This window comes from Chiloscyllium plagiosum, unplaced genomic scaffold, assembly GCF_037043375.1.
Source record: "Chiloscyllium plagiosum isolate Xiang-an unplaced genomic scaffold, Cpla_swu_hap1 HiC_scaffold_11, whole genome shotgun sequence".
Classification (NCBI taxonomy): domain Eukaryota; kingdom Metazoa; phylum Chordata; class Chondrichthyes; order Orectolobiformes; family Hemiscylliidae; genus Chiloscyllium; species Chiloscyllium plagiosum.
Genome location: NW_028270149.1, coordinates 86906526 through 86926076, shown reverse-complemented (window position 1 = coordinate 86926076; position 19551 = coordinate 86906526). Strand labels below are relative to the sequence as shown.

The 19551-nt window shown below is 44.5% G+C and overlaps 2 protein-coding genes across 4 annotated transcripts in view; one reads left to right on the top strand and one right to left on the bottom strand.

Moving 5' to 3' along the window:
- Positions 1–7178, bottom strand: part of taf7 (TAF7 RNA polymerase II, TATA box binding protein (TBP)-associated factor) — a 50311-nt gene extending 43133 nt beyond the window's left edge. The window contains exons 1-2 of the mRNA XM_043704294.2: positions 6917–7178; positions 909–991 (exon numbers count right to left, since the gene is read on the bottom strand). Coding sequence (XP_043560229.1) covers positions 909–991; positions 6917–6956 — 123 coding nt within the window. The 5' untranslated portion in view covers positions 6957–7178. The remainder of the gene's footprint in view (positions 1–908; positions 992–6916) is intronic.
- A 179-nt stretch (positions 7179–7357) lies between these two features.
- Positions 7358–19551, top strand: part of LOC122557048 (magnesium transporter NIPA2) — a 27309-nt gene continuing 15115 nt past the window's right edge. Inside the window, exons 1-3 of one of the 3 annotated variants that reach the window (XM_043704293.2) lie at positions 7362–7651; positions 7740–7858; positions 9411–9558. In XM_043704293.2, coding sequence (XP_043560228.2) covers positions 9420–9558 — 139 coding nt within the window. In that variant the 5' untranslated portion in view covers positions 7362–7651; positions 7740–7858; positions 9411–9419. Of the gene's footprint in view, positions 7652–7732; positions 7859–9410; positions 9559–19551 lie in introns of all 3 variants that reach the window. The other 2 variants (XM_043704292.2, XM_043704291.2) reach the window with 2 other exon arrangements.

Sequence of the window (19551 nt, the reverse complement as noted above, 5' to 3'; positions counted from 1 at the left end):
AAATTAAGCAATGATCTAATTAAGATGATGAAAGGAGTTGACAGGGTACAGAGAGGTAAATATCTTATCTTGAGCAAGTATCTAGAACAAGAGACTGATCAGTATTACAGCTAGGCTATTCATGTGTAATGTCAAAGTGCATTTTGTCACAGGGAGTGTGTTGGAAATGATCGACTATTAGTCAGCGTTCTTATTTCCATAGGTGCAGGTGATGTTTGTAATCTTCCTTGTGAAATGTATAACCTGCCACTTATCGACGTTCAAGTTAATTTGCTATTTAAATACCGAGACTGCAAGCTTCTAGTGTTTCTGTGTTCTCCTGTGTTCTTCCTCATTCACAAAATCCAAACTGAATTACTACAATCAGTGATGAACTACCAGAATTGATCTTTGCAAAACATGACATCTGCCTTCTTCCGTTCTGAAAAACTTCTCTTGAATTGGCTTCCTACTTTAGTCAGTTTATTATCCATTTAGCTATTTATCCGCTAACTTTCCACACATTAACCTTTGTCATGGGCCTACCATGTGGTACCTTATTGAAATCTGTTGAAAAAGGTCTCATTTTCTTTACACAATGGGATAAAATTTGGTCCATATTGTTTGAAAGAATGGTGGAAATTCACTCACAAGTAATTGAAACAGTGTATGAGATAAATAGTTCAAAAGGTAAAATTTGCAGGACTGTGGGAAAAGAACAAGAGAGTGTACTTAATTGGATAGTTCTTTCAAAGAGACAACACAGGAACAATAAGCCAAATGGACTCATTATTGTGGTCAAATTCTACTGTTATAGTGCATTCATTTTCACTTCTTGTTCAAGCCATTAGAAAAATCTAAATTGTCACTCTACGTCTTGGCACATGAACTCATACCTCACTTTATTGAAGAGAATGTGTAACACTTACTGATGGCAGCCTCAAAATGTACTGACTCTCTAATTCATGAGGTGCATCCTCTTTGCTCTTCGATCCTTGCTTCTGTCCTTTGGCTGTAAGAAAGAATATCAGTGCAGCTAGATTAGTCGAAAACTCACTGTCTTACAGAGAGAGAGCGCGAGCGCGAGCTAAAGCGAGAGAGTGATTGTGTGTGTGTGCACCAGCTATCTCTTAGACTGCCCTCCACTTAGTTGCTGGATAAAGTATACCTGCTTGGTCAATTGCCCTAGATCAAAAATGATTAACCACTCATCCTCTAACCCCCCACAACCAGCTTGCAATCCTGCCATGATACCCTAAAGTCCAACCTATCATGAGGCTTTGAATCTCTTGCAATCTCCAGACACTGATCTTGGCCAAGACACTCAATACACCACCAGCCTTTTTTGACCCCTCTGTCTCCTTTCCACCCCTCAGCTGCAGCAAAGTGTCAAAGACCTATCGGACTGACTGCTAGCCTGCCTCCCAATCTGGCTGGCTGGAGACTGGGAAAGGAGGCAGAAAGAAATGTCAGCCAGATATTGTTGTAGTTCTGTTCGCCGAGCTGGGAATTTGTGTTGCAGACGTTTCGTCCCTGTCTAGCTTACATCCTCAGTGTTTGGGAGCCTCCTGTGATGTTTCCTCCGGCATTTATACCACTATAAATGCCGGAGGAAACATCACAGAAGCGCTTCACAGGAGGCTCCCAAGCACTGAGGATGTCACCTAGACAGGGGACAAAATGTCTGCAACACAAATTCCCAGCTCGGCGAACACAACCACAACAACGAGCACCCGAGCTACAAATCTTCTCACAAACTTTAATCAGCCAGATATTGTTATTAATTTTGGTAGAACCCATGGGAAGCCTGTCATTCTGAGTTTCCTAATTTCAGAGCAATACCCTCTCCAACCGTCCTTGCACGCTGTGTTTGAGTTCACATTGAGTAGCACCCAAAGGCAGTGTGAGGACAGTGAACAAGAATAGGACAAACAATAATCCACAATCACTGTCAGCCTGTGGGATTGAGACCAATTGCTAATCCAGGACACAGGATGTTTGGTCCCAGGCAGAAATTTTCTGAAAGTCCATAGATCCATATTGAAAAGTTATAGCACAGAATGAGGCCATTCAGGTTTTGTTCTGGCAAGGGGTAACATCTAACATTAACTCATTTTCACTTTATAAAATACGGAGCAAGTTTGTAAGACATGATCTTTCTTGTAAACCATGCTGAGAATATCAGATGGATCCTTCCTTTTCTAATGATCACACAGAGCATCTTTCTTAAGATCATTAGTACTGTCTTCACAATAGGTAGGGTAGGCTGATGGCTGAGTATTTCCTTGATAAAAATTAACCCGTCTTCATAAAATCAGGACAAGACAAGTTCAGTTGCAGCCGAAGAGAAAGGTCTCCAACTCTATTGAGCTAATAATAATCATACAATCCCTACAGGGTGGAAGTAGGCCATTTGGCCCACTGAGTCCACTCCGAAGAGCAACCCACCCAGACTCATCCCCTACCTTATCCCTGTAACCTTCATTTAGATTTAGATGACATTACAGTGTGGAAACAGGCCCTTCGGCCCAACAAGTCCAGACCGACCCGCTGAAGCGCAACCCACCCATACCCCTACATTTACCCCTTACCTAACACTACGGGCAATTTAGCATGGCCAATTCACCTGACCCTGCACATCTTTGGACTGTGGGAGGAAACCCACGCAGACACGGGGAGAACGTGCAAACTCCACACACTCAGTCGCCTGAGGCGGGAATTGAACCCGGGTCTCTGGCGCTGTGAGGCAACAGTGCCACAATTTCCCATGGCTAATCCACTTGGAGAATGTGCGAAATCCACACAAGCAGGTGCCTGAGCCTGGAATTGAACTTGAGTCTCAGATGCTGTCAGGCAGCGGTGAGCCACCATACCACCCCATATCAGAGTTTGTAATTATGCAGCATCTATTATAATCTAAGGATGTCTTAATGCAGCTAATGAGTAACTTGACAAATGTTATGTTTGCAAGAACAGTTCTAGGGATGTTGGATTTTAGTTCAAAGGATAGATTGGTGAAGCTGCAGATGTCCTCCTTGGAGGAGAGAAGGATATGGAAGACAGAGAATATGTAGAAACAAACAGCAACATCTTGAAAAATGTCCATATTACAATGGAGGTGGTGCTGGATGTCTTAAAATGCATAAGGGTGGATAAAACCCCAGGAGTTGATCAGGTGTACTCTAGAACTCTGTGGGAAGGGAGGAGGTGATTGCTGGGCCCCTTGCCGAGATATTTGTATCATGGGTAGCTACATGAAGTGCCGGAAGACTGAAGGTTGACTAACATAGTGCCACAATTTAAGAAAGGCAGTAAGGAAAAGCCAGGGAACAATAGACTAGTGAGCCTGACAACAGTGGAGGACAAGTTGTTGGAGGGAAGCCTGAGGAACAAGAAATTCATGTATTTGGAAAGGCAAGGACTGATTAGGGATAGTCAACTTGGCTTTGTGCGTGGGAAATCATGTCTCACAAACTTGATTGGTGTTTTTTTTTTAAGAAGTAACGAAGAGGATTGATGAGGGCAGAACAGTGGACGTGATCTATGTGGACTTCAGTAAGGCGTGCAACAAAGTTCCTCATGGTAGACTGGTTAGCAAGATTAGATCACATGGAATACAGGGAGAACTAGCAATTTGGATACAGAATTGGCTTGAAGGTAGTGGTGGAGGGTTACTTTTCAGACTGGAGGCCTGTGACCAGCGATGTGCCACAAGGATCGCTGCTGGGTCCACGGCTTTTTGTCAACTGCATAAATGATTTGGATGTGAACATAGGAGATATGGTTAGTAAATTTGCAAATGACACCAAAATTGAAGGTGTAATGGACAACGATGCAAGTTACCTCACAGTACAACTGACCTTGATCAGATGAGCCAATGGGCACAGGGGTGGCAGATGGAGTTTACTTTAGATAATTGTGATGTACTGCATTTTGGAAAGGCAAATCAGGACAGGACTTATACACTTAATGGGGAGTGCCACAATTTAAGAAGTGTTGCTGAACAAAGAGACCTTGCATTGCACGTTCACAGTTCCTTGAAAGTGGAATCGCAGGTCAACAGGATAGTGAAGAAAACTTTTGGTATGCTTGCCTTCATTGGTCAATGCATTGAGTATAGGAGTTGGGAGGTCATGTTGTAGCTGTATCAGACTCTAGTTAGGCCATTTTTGGAATACTGTATGCAATTCTGGTCTCCTTGCTAGAGCAAGTATATTGTGAAACTTTAAAAGGATTTGGAAACGATTTACAAGGATGGAGGGTTTGAGCTAATAGGGAGAGGCTGAAAAGGCTGGAGCTGTTTTCCCTGGCGCATCTGAGACTGAGCGATGACCTTATAGAGGTTCATAAAATCATGAGGGGCATGAATAGGGTGAATCCCGGGGGGCGGGGGGACACAGGTTTAGGCTGAGAGGGGAAAGATTTAAAAGGGACCTCGGGGCAACGTTTTCACGCAGAGGGTGGTGCTTCTCTGGAATGAACTGCCAGAGGATGTCTTGGAGGCTGATGCAATTACAACATTTAAAAGGCATCTGGATGAGTCTATGGATAGGAGTTTGGATGGGCATGTGCCAAATGCTGGCAAATAGGACTAGATTACTTTAAGATATCCGGTCAGCATGAATGAATTGGATTGAAAGGTCTGTTTCCATGTTACACAGCTCTAAGAGAGGGTTGATTTGAGAGAAGTTCAAACTATGAAGGATCTGGACAGGACAGAGTCACAGAAACACTCCCCATTAGTGGACCATTCAAGGACCAGAGACAATCACTAATCAAGGTGAGTGTTGGAAACAGCAATGGCGATACAGGGAATTTATTATGCAGCAAGTGGTTAGGATCAGGAATGTCCAAGTGTAGAGGAGGCAGTTTCAATTACATTGTCGAAAGGGAACTGGATATTTGTCTGAAATTTGCATAGCTACAGAGAAAAGGCAGGTTAGTGGGGGCTCCTGGAGCGAGCCTTCACAGAAACAACAAGCTGAATGACCATTCTTCAATTCAGTTCTCTAATTTTTTTTCTGAATCTCTGAAATGCGTTCTCATCCTTCCTGGATTTTGGTACTCAGACTGGACATTGCCTTCCAAATGGGGGCAGACAAAAGGTTTTTTTTAAAAAGGTGACATAATATCCCTGCTTTTGCACTCTACGCCTCAATTTATAGTCAGTCTTTTCAGCCAGTGTTTTAATGTGTTCTGTTAGTGGGCGGCACGGTGGCACAGTGGTTAGCACTGCTGCCTCGCAGCGCCAGAGACCCGGGTTCAATTCCCGACTCAGGCGACTGACTGTGTGGAGTTTGCACGTTCTCCCCGTGTCTGCGTGGGTTTCCTCCGGGTGCTCCGGTTTCCTCCCACAGTCCAAAGATGTGCAAGTCAGGTGAATTGGCCATGCTAAATTGCCCGTAGTGTTAGGTAAAGGGGTAAATGTAGGGGTATGGGTGGGTTACGCTTCGGCGGGTCGGTGTGGACTTGTTGGGCCGAAGGGCCTGTATCCACACTGTAAGTAATCTAATCTAATCTAATTCAATGATCTGTATGCATATGCTTCCTCAGGTCTCTCTGCCACTGTAATCTCTTCGAATTGTACGCTTTATTTAGCATTACATTTTCACCAAATTGTTCCAATTTGCATTTCTCCGAATTACCTTCCTTTTCCAATTCCACCGGCCTACTATTTTTCTCACTGTTTAAAAGACTTCCATCTAGTGAAGCCCACATGTCATGAATAAATATATTAAAAAGATCTCATGAAATTGTATCTTGGATGTCTAGGTCATTAATACAGATTATAAATAACTTGGATGAGGAGGTTAAGGGGTGAGTTAGTAAATTTGCAGAGACACAAAGGTTGGAGGTGTCGTTGATAATATCGAGGGCTACTGCAGGGTGAGCCGGACTGAGAAATAGCAGACGGAGTTCAACCTGGAAAATGTGAAGTGATGCATTTTGGAAGATCAAATTCGAATGCTGAATGTAGGATTAAGGACAGGGTTCTTGGCAGTGTGGAGGAACAGAGGGATCTGGGTGTGCAAGTACATAGGTCCCTCAAAGTTGCCACCCAAGTGGAGATAGGGTTGTTAAGAGAGCATATGGCGTTTTGGCTTTCATTAACAGGGGGATCGAGTTTAAGAGCCGCGGGATTTTGCTGCAGCTCTACAAGTGAGACCACACTTGGAATATTGTGTCCAGTTCTGGTCATCCTACTATAGGAAAGAAACAGAGGCTTTGGAGAGGGTGCAAAGAAGGTTTACCAGGATGCTGCCTGGACTGGAGGGCTTGCCTTATGAAGAAAGGTTGAATAAGCTTGGACTTTTCTCTCTGGAGAGAAGGAGGAAGAGAGGAGACCTGATCGAGGTGTACAAAATAATGAGGGGAATAGATAGACTTTTCCCCAGGGGCAGGATTGACTGGTATGAGAAGTCATAGTTTGAAGGTATTAGGAGGAAGGTATAAAGGAGATATCAGAGGTAGATTCTTTACACAGAGAGTTGTGAATGCATGGAATGCATTGCCAGCGGTGGTGGTGGAAGCAGAGTCATTGGGGACATTTAAGCGAATGCGAGACATGCACATGGATAGCAGTGAGTTGAGGGGTGCATGGGTTAAGTTACTATATTTTACATTAGGATTAAATCTCGGCACAACATCGTGAGCCAAAGGGCCTGTTCTGTGCTGTACTTTTCTATGTCCTTTGAAGAGTGACAGTCCTAATTCCAGCTCCGGGGAAGTACAACTTTGATCTTCAGACTGACCAAGGTTCACCTCTGCACTGGGTGACTCTGTCTCTTTGATGCCAAGGGCCCACAACCTTGTGGGCCAGCTGGTGATGTGGCCCGTCACCACAGCACGGTGTGGCTTCAACACGTCCCTGACATACCCGCGCTGTGCCAGGTGTTGCTGGGGGGGGCGGCCAGGGCCACAGGCTGATCTTCCTCACCTGCCATCTTCTTCCAGGACACGGATCCTTTCTTGTCCATCAGGCCCCGGTCAATCCATCGGTCCCAGTCCCCCGTGGGGGGGGGGCAGAGACTGGGACAGGGAGGGCCCAAAGGCCGGAGCCCGCTGCAGGAGGAGGCACAGGGGAGGCCCGGCCCGGCCCAGCTCTCTCCTGTCCCACGGACGGGCCCTGCTCCGCGCGCGAGGATGGCAGCGCGCGGGGAGAGAGGGGGAAGACTCTTGCTGCTGCACGGGGCGGACCGGATGGTTCCGGCTGGTGAGTGTGTTGGGGGGGGGGAAGGGGGAACGGGTCGAGGGACGGACCAGAAGCGGAAGGTCAGGCGGCGCGGGGTGGGAGAGGCAGAGAGAGAGAGAGAGAGGGAGAACGGGGAATGGTGAGAGGCTGGGAGAGGGAGGAGTTAATGAGGAAGGAGGAGAGAGCAGGGAAGGGCCTATTGAAGGGAGTGGGGGGGGGATTTGTGAGGTGAGGGGTATTTGAGGAAGGGGTTGACAATGAGCCTGCAGGCGTCATGTCAGCAGAGGAACAGCGGCAGCACAGTTTCTTTCGAGCCTGTGAAGGCTTAGAGGGTGCTGCCTGTCACTTTTCCTTCAAGCCCTCAGCTGGTCAGGCGCTGACCCTTCCTCCCAACAGATGCTAGTCGTTGGACAGAATCCCCAAGTTACTGCTTGTGTAATTTATCCACGGCCGGGACGAATGGCTTCCTATGCACCACTGGTATGTGATGTGAGAAAACATTGCACACATTCAACTTATGGATGTTTTCTAATCAACCTGTTCAGAGATATTATCTCTCAGTTTTCAGCAAGTGGAACTTGAAGCCAGGCCTCCTGGCTCAGATTAGGAACACAACCACTGTACTGCAAGAACCCCCTATTCTTGGGTATCGTGCAGAGCCTGGCAAATTGACCATCAACAATTCTGGTGAGGTTTACTGTTTACTTTGTAATTCCTCCTTTAGGGGTTCTGTTTCATTTGATTTATTTTTGCATGTTAACATTTTTTTTTTCAGTTTCATCTAAAGAATGTCGTTATAGAGTTGAAAACTGGTTTATTTCAGATTTTTAATATCCATAGTATTTTGTTTTTATGCTTAGAAATATTTAATCAGCTATAAAGACATCCTATGGTTGTTATTCATGCCACAGATTTCCTTCTCTCTCCTTCCTACTATTTTGTGTAAAGCAGTTCCTCTTTTGCTTTTCATTTTAATCATGCATAGTTTTTATCTGAACCTTCAACTATGAGGTCCATCTCCAGTACTATCATAGTTTCTAATGATTAGTACTGCCGTTCACTCTTTTTTCTTTCGGCAGCTTTATGATTTCATAGTAACAAGGAAAATTAAATTCCTAATCCGCCGTTTCTTTGAGCCAGTTTCCAGCATTGCCACCAGTGGTGACTTGTGCCTGCAACTCACCCACATCACCTATCACTGAACATGGATACACATGGCTGTATTAAGCCATCTTACTATGAATTTTCCATATCCAATCCTTCCTATTTCTGAACTACTCGTTATGCTGCTTGTCTTCGGGTCCCCAGTGCACCTTAGTTTCCCAGCCCCACAGCATCTGATAAACCCCTTGTGAAAACATCCATTGGTTCCTTGTTGTGGAATTGCCTCCTTAATCAGAATTGCTCACTTCCCCACACACATTCATGCCACTCCTCTGAGCAAGTAATAACTTTATAGACAATAAGCTTGAGTTTCAAGGTGAAGCAAGATGCCTGGCCCCTGTAGTATCCCTATAATAGAGATTTTTAATTTTATTTTAATTGTTTATGGGTTGACGGCTTTGCTAGCCAAGTCAGCATTTATTGCCCATCCTTCATTGCCCAGAGGATAGTAACAAGGCACCCACTTTGCTCTGGGTTTGGTATCCAGACAAAGGCGGCAGATTTCCTTACCTAAAGGACATTCCTGAACCAGATGGATTTTATGACATTTGGCAGCCATTAAGCGATTACTCTTATACTAGCTTCTTATTCTAGATTTTTAATGAATTCAATTTTCACATCTGCCATGGTGGGGTTCTAACCCATATACTCAGCAGCATGACCAGTCCAGTGACTTTATCTCTATATCACCGTGGGTGGCACAGTGGCTAGCACTGCTGCCTCACAGCGCCAGAGACCCGGGTTCATTTCCCGCCTCAGGCGACTGACTGTGTGGAGTTTGCACGTTCTCCCCGTGTCTGCGTGGGTTTCCTCCGGGTGCTCCGGTTTCCTCCCACAGTCCAAAGATGTGCAGGTCAGGTGAATTGGCCATGCTAAATTGCCCGTAGTGTTAGGTAAGGGGTAAATGTAGGGGTATGGATGGGTTGCGCTTCAGCGGGTCGGTGTGGACTTGTTGGGCCGAAGGGCCTGTTTCCACACTGTAATGTAATCTAATCTAATCACTGCTTGCTCAGACCAGATCTCCCTTTTTTATGCTGAAAGCAGTAAATGAATGCCCTTTCCTTCTGTTCTGCAGCTCTCCACCATGGACAGTGCCACTGAGGGTTATCATTTTTACATCGGGCTTGCTCTTGCCATCAGTTCCAGCATTTTCATCGGAAACAGTTTCATCCTGAAGAAGAAGGGGCTGCTACGCCTGGCCAGCAAGGGGGTGATCAGAGCAGGTGAGAGGGTAGCAGAGAACCCTGACAGTCAGACAGACACCAGCAAATCACTGGTGGAGCTGGCTCTTAGACATGCTTTTGAAGTAGAAATTTACAAGTACTTTTCAGTTTCACTTGTACTGCGTTCTGCTGTCATCATAGTCTGGCACTGACCCATCCCTCATTCATCAGTCCCTTTGTGCTCTGGAGAACAGGTACTTTGGTGACACAAGGACATGCTATGACTGAGTCCTCACACAGAGCAACACTGTAAAAGGCTTAATGTTGCACTCGTACTACTTTATCAACTCACTTGCTGCATTCATACTGACACTGTCCCATTTCACTGAAGGTGCTCTCTCTACTCATCTTCTAAAGGTAATGATTGTGCTCTCCCCCTTTGAAGGTGCTGACCCTCTCTGCCCTTTTCTCGATTGTGCTAACTTCTGCCCACCCCTCCCTCGAGTTGCTTACTCCACACCCCTCTGCTAAAGGAGTTTGGACTGTCTGCTACTTAAAACAACAATGCTCTCCAGTACACCCCCTCCACATCCCAAACTTCCGCCCTTGAATCCCATCCCTTCAACTATAACAGGAATAGTACACCCCGCACCCACCAGTCCTTACTTTGCATTCCACCAATTTCCAGATACAACGCATCATCCACTGCCATTTCCGCCACCTACAGTCAGACTCCACCACAAGAGATATATTTCCCTCCCAACCCCTAACAGGATTCCACAGAGACTATTCCCTCCACGACTTCCTTGTTAGGTCGACACCCCCCATCAACCCATCCTCCACTCTCGGCAACTTTCCTTACCACCACAAGAGTTGTAAAACCTACCCCCTTCACCTCCATCCAAGGCCCCAAAGAATCCTTCCACATCTGGCAGAGATTTTCCTGCACATCCAAACACCGCACCTACTGTGTCCATTGCTCTCGATGTGGTCCCCTCTACATTGGGGAGGCAGGATGCCAACTTGTGGAATGTTTCTGAGAACACCTCTTGGACACCTGCACCAAACAACCCCACCGCCTCATGACCGGCCAAGGACGTGCAAGCCTCCTCCACTGTCAAATCCACTATCAAATCCAAGCCAGCCGACTCCTGGAGGAAGAATGCCTCATCTTCCCCCTTGGGACTCTCCAAGCACACGGGACTAATTTGGATTTCACCAGTTTCCACATCTCCACTCCCCACATCTTATCCCACATCCAACTCTCCAGCTCAGCACCATCATCTTGAACTGTCCTACCTGTCCATCTTCCTTCCAACCTACCCGTTTCATCCTCCACTCTGCCCTATTACCATCACCCCCCCGCACCTCCGTTTACGTATCGCCTTCCCAGCTACCTAGCCCCCAGCCCCATTTTCCCCCCCCCGCCTCCTATTTATTTGTCTGCCCTCTTGGCCCTGCCCCATTCCTGATGGAGGACCTATGCCCAATCCTGTTCCTTAGATGCTGCCTGACCTGCAGGAGCAGGATTGGGTATACGTCTTTCATCAGGAATGGAGCAAGGCCACACTTAACGGTTTTTGGGAAGAGTTATAGCTCAGGTTGATGATAAGTAAGTAAGTTAGCTCGCTGAACTTGAAGGGTTGTTTTCAAACATTTGTGACCATACTAAGTAACATCATCAATGAGAGTCTCCGGTGAAGCGCTGGTGGTATGTCCTGTCTCTCTATTTATAGGTCTTGGTTTTCTTAATATGGGTGATATCATTTCTGGTTCTTTTTTTTCAGGGAAAGGTAGATTGATTTAGATCCTATGTGTTTATTGATGGAGTTCTGGTTAGAACTTCATGTCTCTAAGAATTCTTGTACGTGTCTTTGTTTCGCCTGCCCTCGGATGTGTGTGTTGTCCCTGTCAAAGTGGTGTCCTCCTTTGTCTGTATGTATAGAAACTAGTGATAGTGGGTCGTGTCTTTTGGTGGCTAGTTAGTGTTCATGTATCCTGGTGGCAAGTTTCCTGCTAGTTTGTCCGATATAGTGTTTTTTTTACAGTTCATGCATGATATCTCGTAAATGATGTTAGTTTTGCTGGTAGTGTCTAATGAATCCTTTAGGTTCATTAGTCGCTGATTGTGTGTTGGTAGGTTAGTGGGCTACCATGATGCTAAGGGGTCTGAGTAGTTTGGAAGTCATTTCTGATATGCCTTTGATGTAAGGTAATGTGGCTATAGATTTTGGTTGCGTTGTGTCAGCTTGTTTGGGTTTGTTTTTGAGGAATCGGTGGATTGTTTAAATTGGGTACCCATTTTTCTTGAAAACATTGTATAGATATTTTTCTTCTGCTTTCTGTAGTTCTTGGGTGCTGCAATGTGATGTAGCTTTGTCTATTTATCCTATCCATGCCTGTCATGAGTGTATAAACTTCTATAAGGTCACCCCTCAGTCTCCAATGCTCCAGGAAAAACAGCCCCAGCCTATTCAACCTCTCCCGACGGCTCAAATCCTCCAACCCTGGCAACATCCTTGTAAATCTTTTCTGAGCCCTTCCAAGTGTCACAACAACCTTCCAATAGGAAGGAGAACAGAATTACACGCAATATTCTAAAAGTGGCCCAACCAATGTCCTGTACAGCCGCAACATGACCTCCCAACTCCTGTTCTCAATACTCTGACCGATAAAGGAAAGCATACTAAACACCTTCTTCATTACCTTATCTACCAGTGACTCCACTTTCAAAGTGCTATGAACCTGCACTCCAAGGTCTCTTTGTTAAGCCACACGCCGTAGGACCTTAGTGTATAAGTCCTGCTAAGATTTGCTTTCCCAAAATGCAGCACCTCACATTTATCTAAATAAAACTTCATCTGCCACTCTCAGCCCATCTGATCAAGATTCTGCTGTAATCTGAGGTAACCCTCTTCACTGTCCACTACACCTCCAATTTTGGTGTCACCTGCAAACTTACTAACTATACCCCAGATGCTCACATCCAAATCTTTATATAAATGACAAAACGTAGTGGACCCAGCACCGATCCTTGTGGACCCACTGGTCACACGCCTCCAGTCTGAAAAACATCCCTCCACTACCATCCTCTGTCTTCTGCCTTTGAGCCAGTTCTGTATCCAAATGGCTAGTTCTCCCTGTAATACATGAGATCTAATCTTGCTAACCAGTCCCCCATGGGGAACCTTATCGAATGCCTTACTGAAGTTAGTGTAGATCACATCTACCACTCTACCCTCATCAATTTTCTTTGTTACTTTTTCAAGAAACTCAATCAAGTTTGTGAGATTTCCCATGCACAAAGCCATGTTGACAATCCCTAATCAGTCCTTGTCTTTCCAAATACATGTACATCCTATCCCTCAGGATTCCCTCCAACAACTTGCCCACTACCGATGTCAGGCTCACTGGTCTATAGTTCCCTGGCTATAGGCTATAGGGCTAAGGGAATAGGGATAACCCCGGGAATTACAGTCCAGTTAGTCTTACTTCGGTGGTAGGCAAAGTAATGGAAAGGGTACTGAGGGATAGGATTTATTAGTATCTGGAAAGACACTGCTTGATTAGGGACAGCCAGCATGGATTTGTGAGGGGTAGGTCTTGCCTTACAAGTCTTATTGAATTCTTTGAGGAGGTGACCAAGCATGTGGATGAGGGTAGAGCAGTGGATGTAGTGTACATAGATTTTAGTAAGGCATTTGATAAGGTTCCCCATGGTAGGCTTATGCGGAAAGTCAGGAGGCATGGGATAGTGGGAGGTTTGGCCAGTTGGATAGAGAACTGGCTAACCGGTCGAAGTCAGAGAGTGGTGGTAGATGGTAAATATTCAGCCTGGAGCCCAGTTACAAGTGGAGTTCTGCAGGGATCAGTTCTGGGTCCTCTGCTGTTTGTAATTTTTATTAATGACTTGGAAGAAGGAGTCCAAGGATGGGTCAGTAAATTTGCAGACGATACGAAGATTGGTGGAGTTGTGGATAGTGAGGAGGGCTGTTGTCGGCTGCAAAGGGACTTAGATATGATGCCGAGCTGGGCTGAGGAGTGACAGATGGAGTTCAACCCTGTCAAGTGTGAGGTTGTCCATTTTGGAAGGACAAATAAGAATGCGGAATACAGAGTTAACGGTAGGGTTCTTGGTAAGGTGGCGGAGCAGAGGGATCTTGGGGTCTATGTTCATAGATCTTTGAAAGTTGCCACTCAGGTGGATAGAGCTTGTAAGAAGGCCTATGGTGTATTAGCGTTCATTAGCAGAGGGATTGAATTGAAGAGTCGTGAGGTGATGTTGCAGCCGTGTAGGATCTTGGTTAGGCCACATTTGGAGTACTGTGTGCAGTTATGGTCGCCTCATTTTAGGAAATATGTGGAAGCTTTGGAGAGGGTGAAAAGGAGATTTACCAGGATGTTGCCTGGAATGGAGAATAGGTCGTACGAGGAAAGGTTGAGATTGCTGGGCCTTTTCTCATTGGGACGGCGAAGGATGAGGGGTGACTTGATAGAGGTTTATAAGATGATCAGGGGAATAGATAGAGTAGACAGTCAGAGACTTTTTCCCCGGGTACAACAGTGTTACAAGGGGACACAAATATAAGGTGAAGGGTGGAAGGTATAGGGGGGATGTCAGGGGTAGGTTCTTTACCCAGAGAGTGGTGGGGGCATGGAATGCGCTGCCTGTGGGAGTGGCAGAATCAGAATCATTGGTGACCTTTAAGCGGCAATTGGATAGGTACATGGATGGGTGCTTAAGCTAGGACAAATGTTCGGCACAACATCGTGGGCCGAAGGGCCTGTTCTGTGCTGTATTGTTCTATGTTCTTGTCCTTACCGCTCATCTTAAACAGTAGCATCACGTTTGCCAACCTCCAGTCTTCCGGCATCTTACCCGTGACTATCAATGATACAAATATTTCAGCAAGGGCCCAGTAATCACTTCCCACAGAATTCTAGGGCACATCTGATCAGGGCCTGGGGATTTATCCACTTTTTCGTGTTTCAAGACATCCAGCACCACCACCTCTGTAATATGAACATTTTTCAAGATGTCACCATCTATTTCCAAACATTCTACACCTTTCTTGTCCTTTTCCATAGTAAACACTGATGCAAAATACTCGTTTAGTATCTTCCCCATCTCCTGCGGCTTCACACAAAGGCTGCCTCCCTGATCTTTGAGGGGCCCTACTCTCCTCCTTAGTTACCCTTTCGTCCTTAATGTATTTATAAAAGCCTTTTGGATTTTCCTTAACTCTATTTGCCAAAGCTATCTCATGTCCTTTTTTTGCCCTCCTGATTGCCCTCTTATATATACTGCTACTGCCTCTATACTCTTCTAAGGATTCATTTGATCTATCCTGTCTATACCTGACATATGCTTCCTCCTTTTTCTTAACCAAACCCTCAATTTCTCTAGTCAGCCAGCATTCCCTATACCTACCAGCCTTTCCTTTCACCCTGTCTCTGGACTCTCGTTATCTTATTTCTGAAGGCTTCCCATTTTACAGCAGTCTTGTTACCTGCACACTTCTGTCCCTAATCAGCTTTTGAAAATCTTTGCCTAACACCGTCGAAATTAGCCTTTCTCCAATTTAGAACTTCAACTTTTAGATCTGGTCTATCCTATTCCATCACTATTTTAAAACTAATAGAATTATGGTTGCTGGCCACAAAGTGCTCCCCCACTGACACCTCAGTCACCTGCCCTGCCTTATTTTCCAAGAGTAGGTCAAGTTTTGCAACTTCTCTAGTAGCTACCTCCACATATTGAATCAGAAAATTTTCTTGTACACACTTAACAAGTTCCTCTCCATCTACTGCATCTACTTTAAGCCAAAAAAAGGAAGGAAACATACTTAATGCTCAAGAAAATAAAGCCTTAGAAAGACTTTAAAAAAAAAGACAAAAACATTATTATCCTATCTGCAGACAAGGGACGCATGACCGTTATTTTATATCAATACGACTATCTTGAAAAGGCAAATGCTCTGCTTGCAGATACTGACACTTAACGGCTAATGGCGATCGACCCAACCCCACAACGACTAAACAAAATCTTAACCTTTCTCACAGCACTTTATAAAATCAGGAGAATTAAACAGCACAGTCTTCCAAAACATGAAACCAGATGGATCCAACACACCACACCTCCATGAATTACCAAAAACACACAAACCTGGTGTCCCCCTCAGACCTATAGCCTCCCTACCTGGTACACAAACATACAGACTAACCAAAAACTAAAACACCTAATTGAAGATTCACGTCACTCCATTCACTCCACCCAAGAATTCTTGAAAACCACAAACACACCAAGATAGAAGAGGACAAAATAACGATCTCCATTGACTTTACAGCCTTTTTCACATCAATTAACATTGATGTAGCCAGAGAAACACTGGCATCACTACAAGGAAATTGAGGACCACAAACACCAGACAGCACCAACTTCATCAGCAAAGATAACATCCTCAAACGAGTGGATCTGTGTCTCACCACCTCCTTCACATTTAATAAAAAAGACCTACAAATAAATCAACGGACCATCTATGGGATCACCAATATCAGGACGCATAGTTGAGCAGTAATGCAAAGACTTGAACAAGCTTCCCTCCCATCTATCCAACTCAAACGTTAGGTCTGGTACGTAGATGACACCTTTTGTCATCACAAAACGGAACAGAATAGAGGAAATATACAACACCATCATCAATATCCTGACAGGCATAGAATTCACAAAACAGGAGGAGAACGACAACAGACTCCCATTCCTAGATGTGACGGTTGAACGTACAGTTAACGGAGAGCTTCAAACCAGTGTCTACAGAAAAACAACAAACACGGACCAAATACTTAACTTCAGAAGCAATCAACCCAACACCCACAAACAGAGCTGCATCAAGACATTACTTCAACGAGCTACATCACACTGCAGCACCCAAGAACTACAAAATGCAGAGGAAAAATACCTATACAATGTTTTCAAGAAAAACGGGTACCCAATAAACACAATCTGCCGATTCCTCAGAAACAAACCCAAATAAGCAGACACTATGCAAACAAAATCTATAGCCACATTATCTTACTTCAAAAACATCTCAGAAATGTCTTCCAGACTACTCAGACCCCTTGGCATCATGGTAGCCCACAAACCTACCAACAAACTTAAACAGCTACTAATGAACATAAAGAATCCATTAGATGCTACCAGCGAAACCAATGTCATTTACAAGATACCATGCAAGAACTCTTTTTAAAAAACCACTACATTGGACAAACTACCAGGAAACGTGCCACCAGGATACATGAATACCAACTTGCTACCAAAAGACATCCTAGGACAGGCAAAACAAAGACATTCATGAGAATTCGTAGAGGCATGGCATTCTAACCAGATCTCCATCAAGGAACACATCAATTTAGATCATATCTACCTTGCCTTGGTAAAAAGAATTGGAAATGACATCACCCACCTAAAGAAACCAAGACCTATAAATAGAGAGGTGGGACAATCCGCCAACGCTTCCCCAGAGACTGTCACTGATGATGTTACCTAGTGTGGTGATGAAACATCTGAAAACAAACATTCAAGCTCAGTGAGCTAACTTACATACTTACACTTTTTAACCTTACTAACCAGTCTACCGTGGAGGACCCTTGTCGAAGGCCATTTCGAATGTTTACCATTCTGCCTTCATCAGTTGTCTTGGTAATGTTTTCAAAATTGTGAGACACGATTTCTCATGCTCAAAGTCCTGATGACTATTCGTAATCAGTCCTTGCCTTTCCAAATGCATATAAACTCTGTGTCTCAGAAACCCCTCCTCCAACCCACCCACCACTGACGTCAGATTCACTGGTCTCTAGTTCCCTGGCTTTTCCTTCCAGTCTGTCTTAAAAAGTGGCACAACATTAAGCACCCTCCAATCTCCCAGAACCTCACCCATGGCCGTCAGTGATACAGTTAACTCGGCCTCCAAATCTCTTCCCTAGCTTCCCATAATGTTCTGCAGTACTACTGATGAGGCTTGCTTCTATCCCAATGACATTATAATGTTCCCAACCTCAGTCATAATGTTCCATACCGTGACATCACAATCCTGACTGGGAATAATGAGCTGGAAATCATATGCCACAAAGCCATGCTTTGGCACAAGTAAGAAATATGACCAGTTTAATCTCTAGCATGTTTAGTATCTTTGACAGTGACCACGCAAGGATAAAAGAAACTCGCACAAGGTTTCGTCAGTCTTCAAGAATATCAGAAACTTATTATATCAAACTTATCGTCTGATATGTGGCAATAAAATGATTAATTATTAATGCAATCTTAAACTATATCCCCTTTAAATGTAAACAATTAGCCGTGCGCATAGGTTAGATAGACAGATGAAGCAAACCGTTTTATTTAAGAATATCTTGTTGGAAAAATACAGGCAACAAAGTCTATTGATCAAAGTCTCAGCCAAACAGTGTGGAATTAAGTGACTTCTCACAGTTCATTTTCGGGGGGCGGGGGAGGGGAGGGGAGGGGTCATGTATTGACTGATGAATCTTAGTTCCGTAACTGGTCAGTTGAACCTACGTGATGGCTTGAATTAAAGACTTTTACATTTGGAATAATGTATAAATCTTGTTTTCAATCAAAAAGAGAGGAAGATCCTGCTTGCCTCCATATTTTTGAAGGTCTGAGCTCAGACCTGTGATAAACTGCATTTAAACTAATACACAGCTTGTTGCAGAGGAGTCTTTTTTTCTTTTTCAAGATAATCAATTCCAGTTCCAGCAGGAAAACGCCACCATACAGTTTCACTTTCCTTCCAATTATATTTTAAAAAAGTTACAATCAAAGCCCCCCAGTTTCTGGTTTATATTTTAAAATAAATTATCTGTAGTCCATGCACCAAATTGATGTGACTGACTATAGGGCATTTTCATGACCATGGACCATAATCCCCGATTGCCTGTGGACCTACCTAACTTTAATTACAATGTGCTCGTTTTTCAAAACTAAAAGAAATGTAAAGGGAAAGGTTGATCTCAGATGCAAATTCAGTGACTGTCTGGGGACAGAGAGAGACTCTGGAAAGTCATATCTCTTGAGCTGTTAATGACACTTCAGTGGCAGAAAATGCACTGCGAACTGAACTTGTAACTGTAGAGTTATAGAGTGTTACATCATGAAGTAGTGGACAGCTAAGATGATTACATCAGAGTACAACGGGATCTTGATCAGGTGGGCCAATGGGCCGAGGAGTGGCAGATTTAATTTAGATAAATGTGAGGTGCTGCATTTTGGAAAGGCAAATCAGGGCAGGACTTATACACTTAATGGTAAGGTCCTGGGGAGTGTTGCTGAACAAAGAGTCCTTGCATTGCAGGTTCATAGTTCCCCGAAAGTGGAGTCGTATGTAGACAAGATAGTGAAGAACTTATTTGGTATGCTTGGCTTTATTGGTATAGGAGGTGGGAGGTCATCTTGCGGCTGTAGAGGACATTGGTTAGGCCACTTTTGGAATATTGTATGCAATTCTGGTCTCCCTCCTATAGGAAGGATGTTGCAAAACTTGAAAGGGTTCAGAAAAGATTTACAAGGATGTTCCTAGTGTTGGAGGGTTTGAACTAATAGGGAAAGGCTGAATAGGCTGGGGCTGTTTTCCCAGGAGCTTTGGAGGTTGAGCGGTGACCTTTATGGAGGTTATAAAATTATGAGGGCAATGGATATGGTAAACAGACAAGGTCTTTTCTCTGGGTTGGGGGAGTGCAGAACTCAAGGGTATAGATTTAGGGTGAGAGGGCAAAGATATAAAAGGGACCTAAGGGTCAACTTTTTCACACAGAGGGTAGTGCATGTATGGAATGAGCTGCCAGGGGAATTTGTGGAGACCAATGCAATTACAACATTGAAAAGGCATGTGGTTAGATATATACATAGGAAGGGTTTAGAGGGGTATGGGCCAAGTGCTGGCAAATGGGACTAGATTAATTTAGGATATTGGGTCAGCATGAACAAGTTGGACTGAAGGGTCTGTTTCTGTGCTGTACATTTCTATGACTCTTACC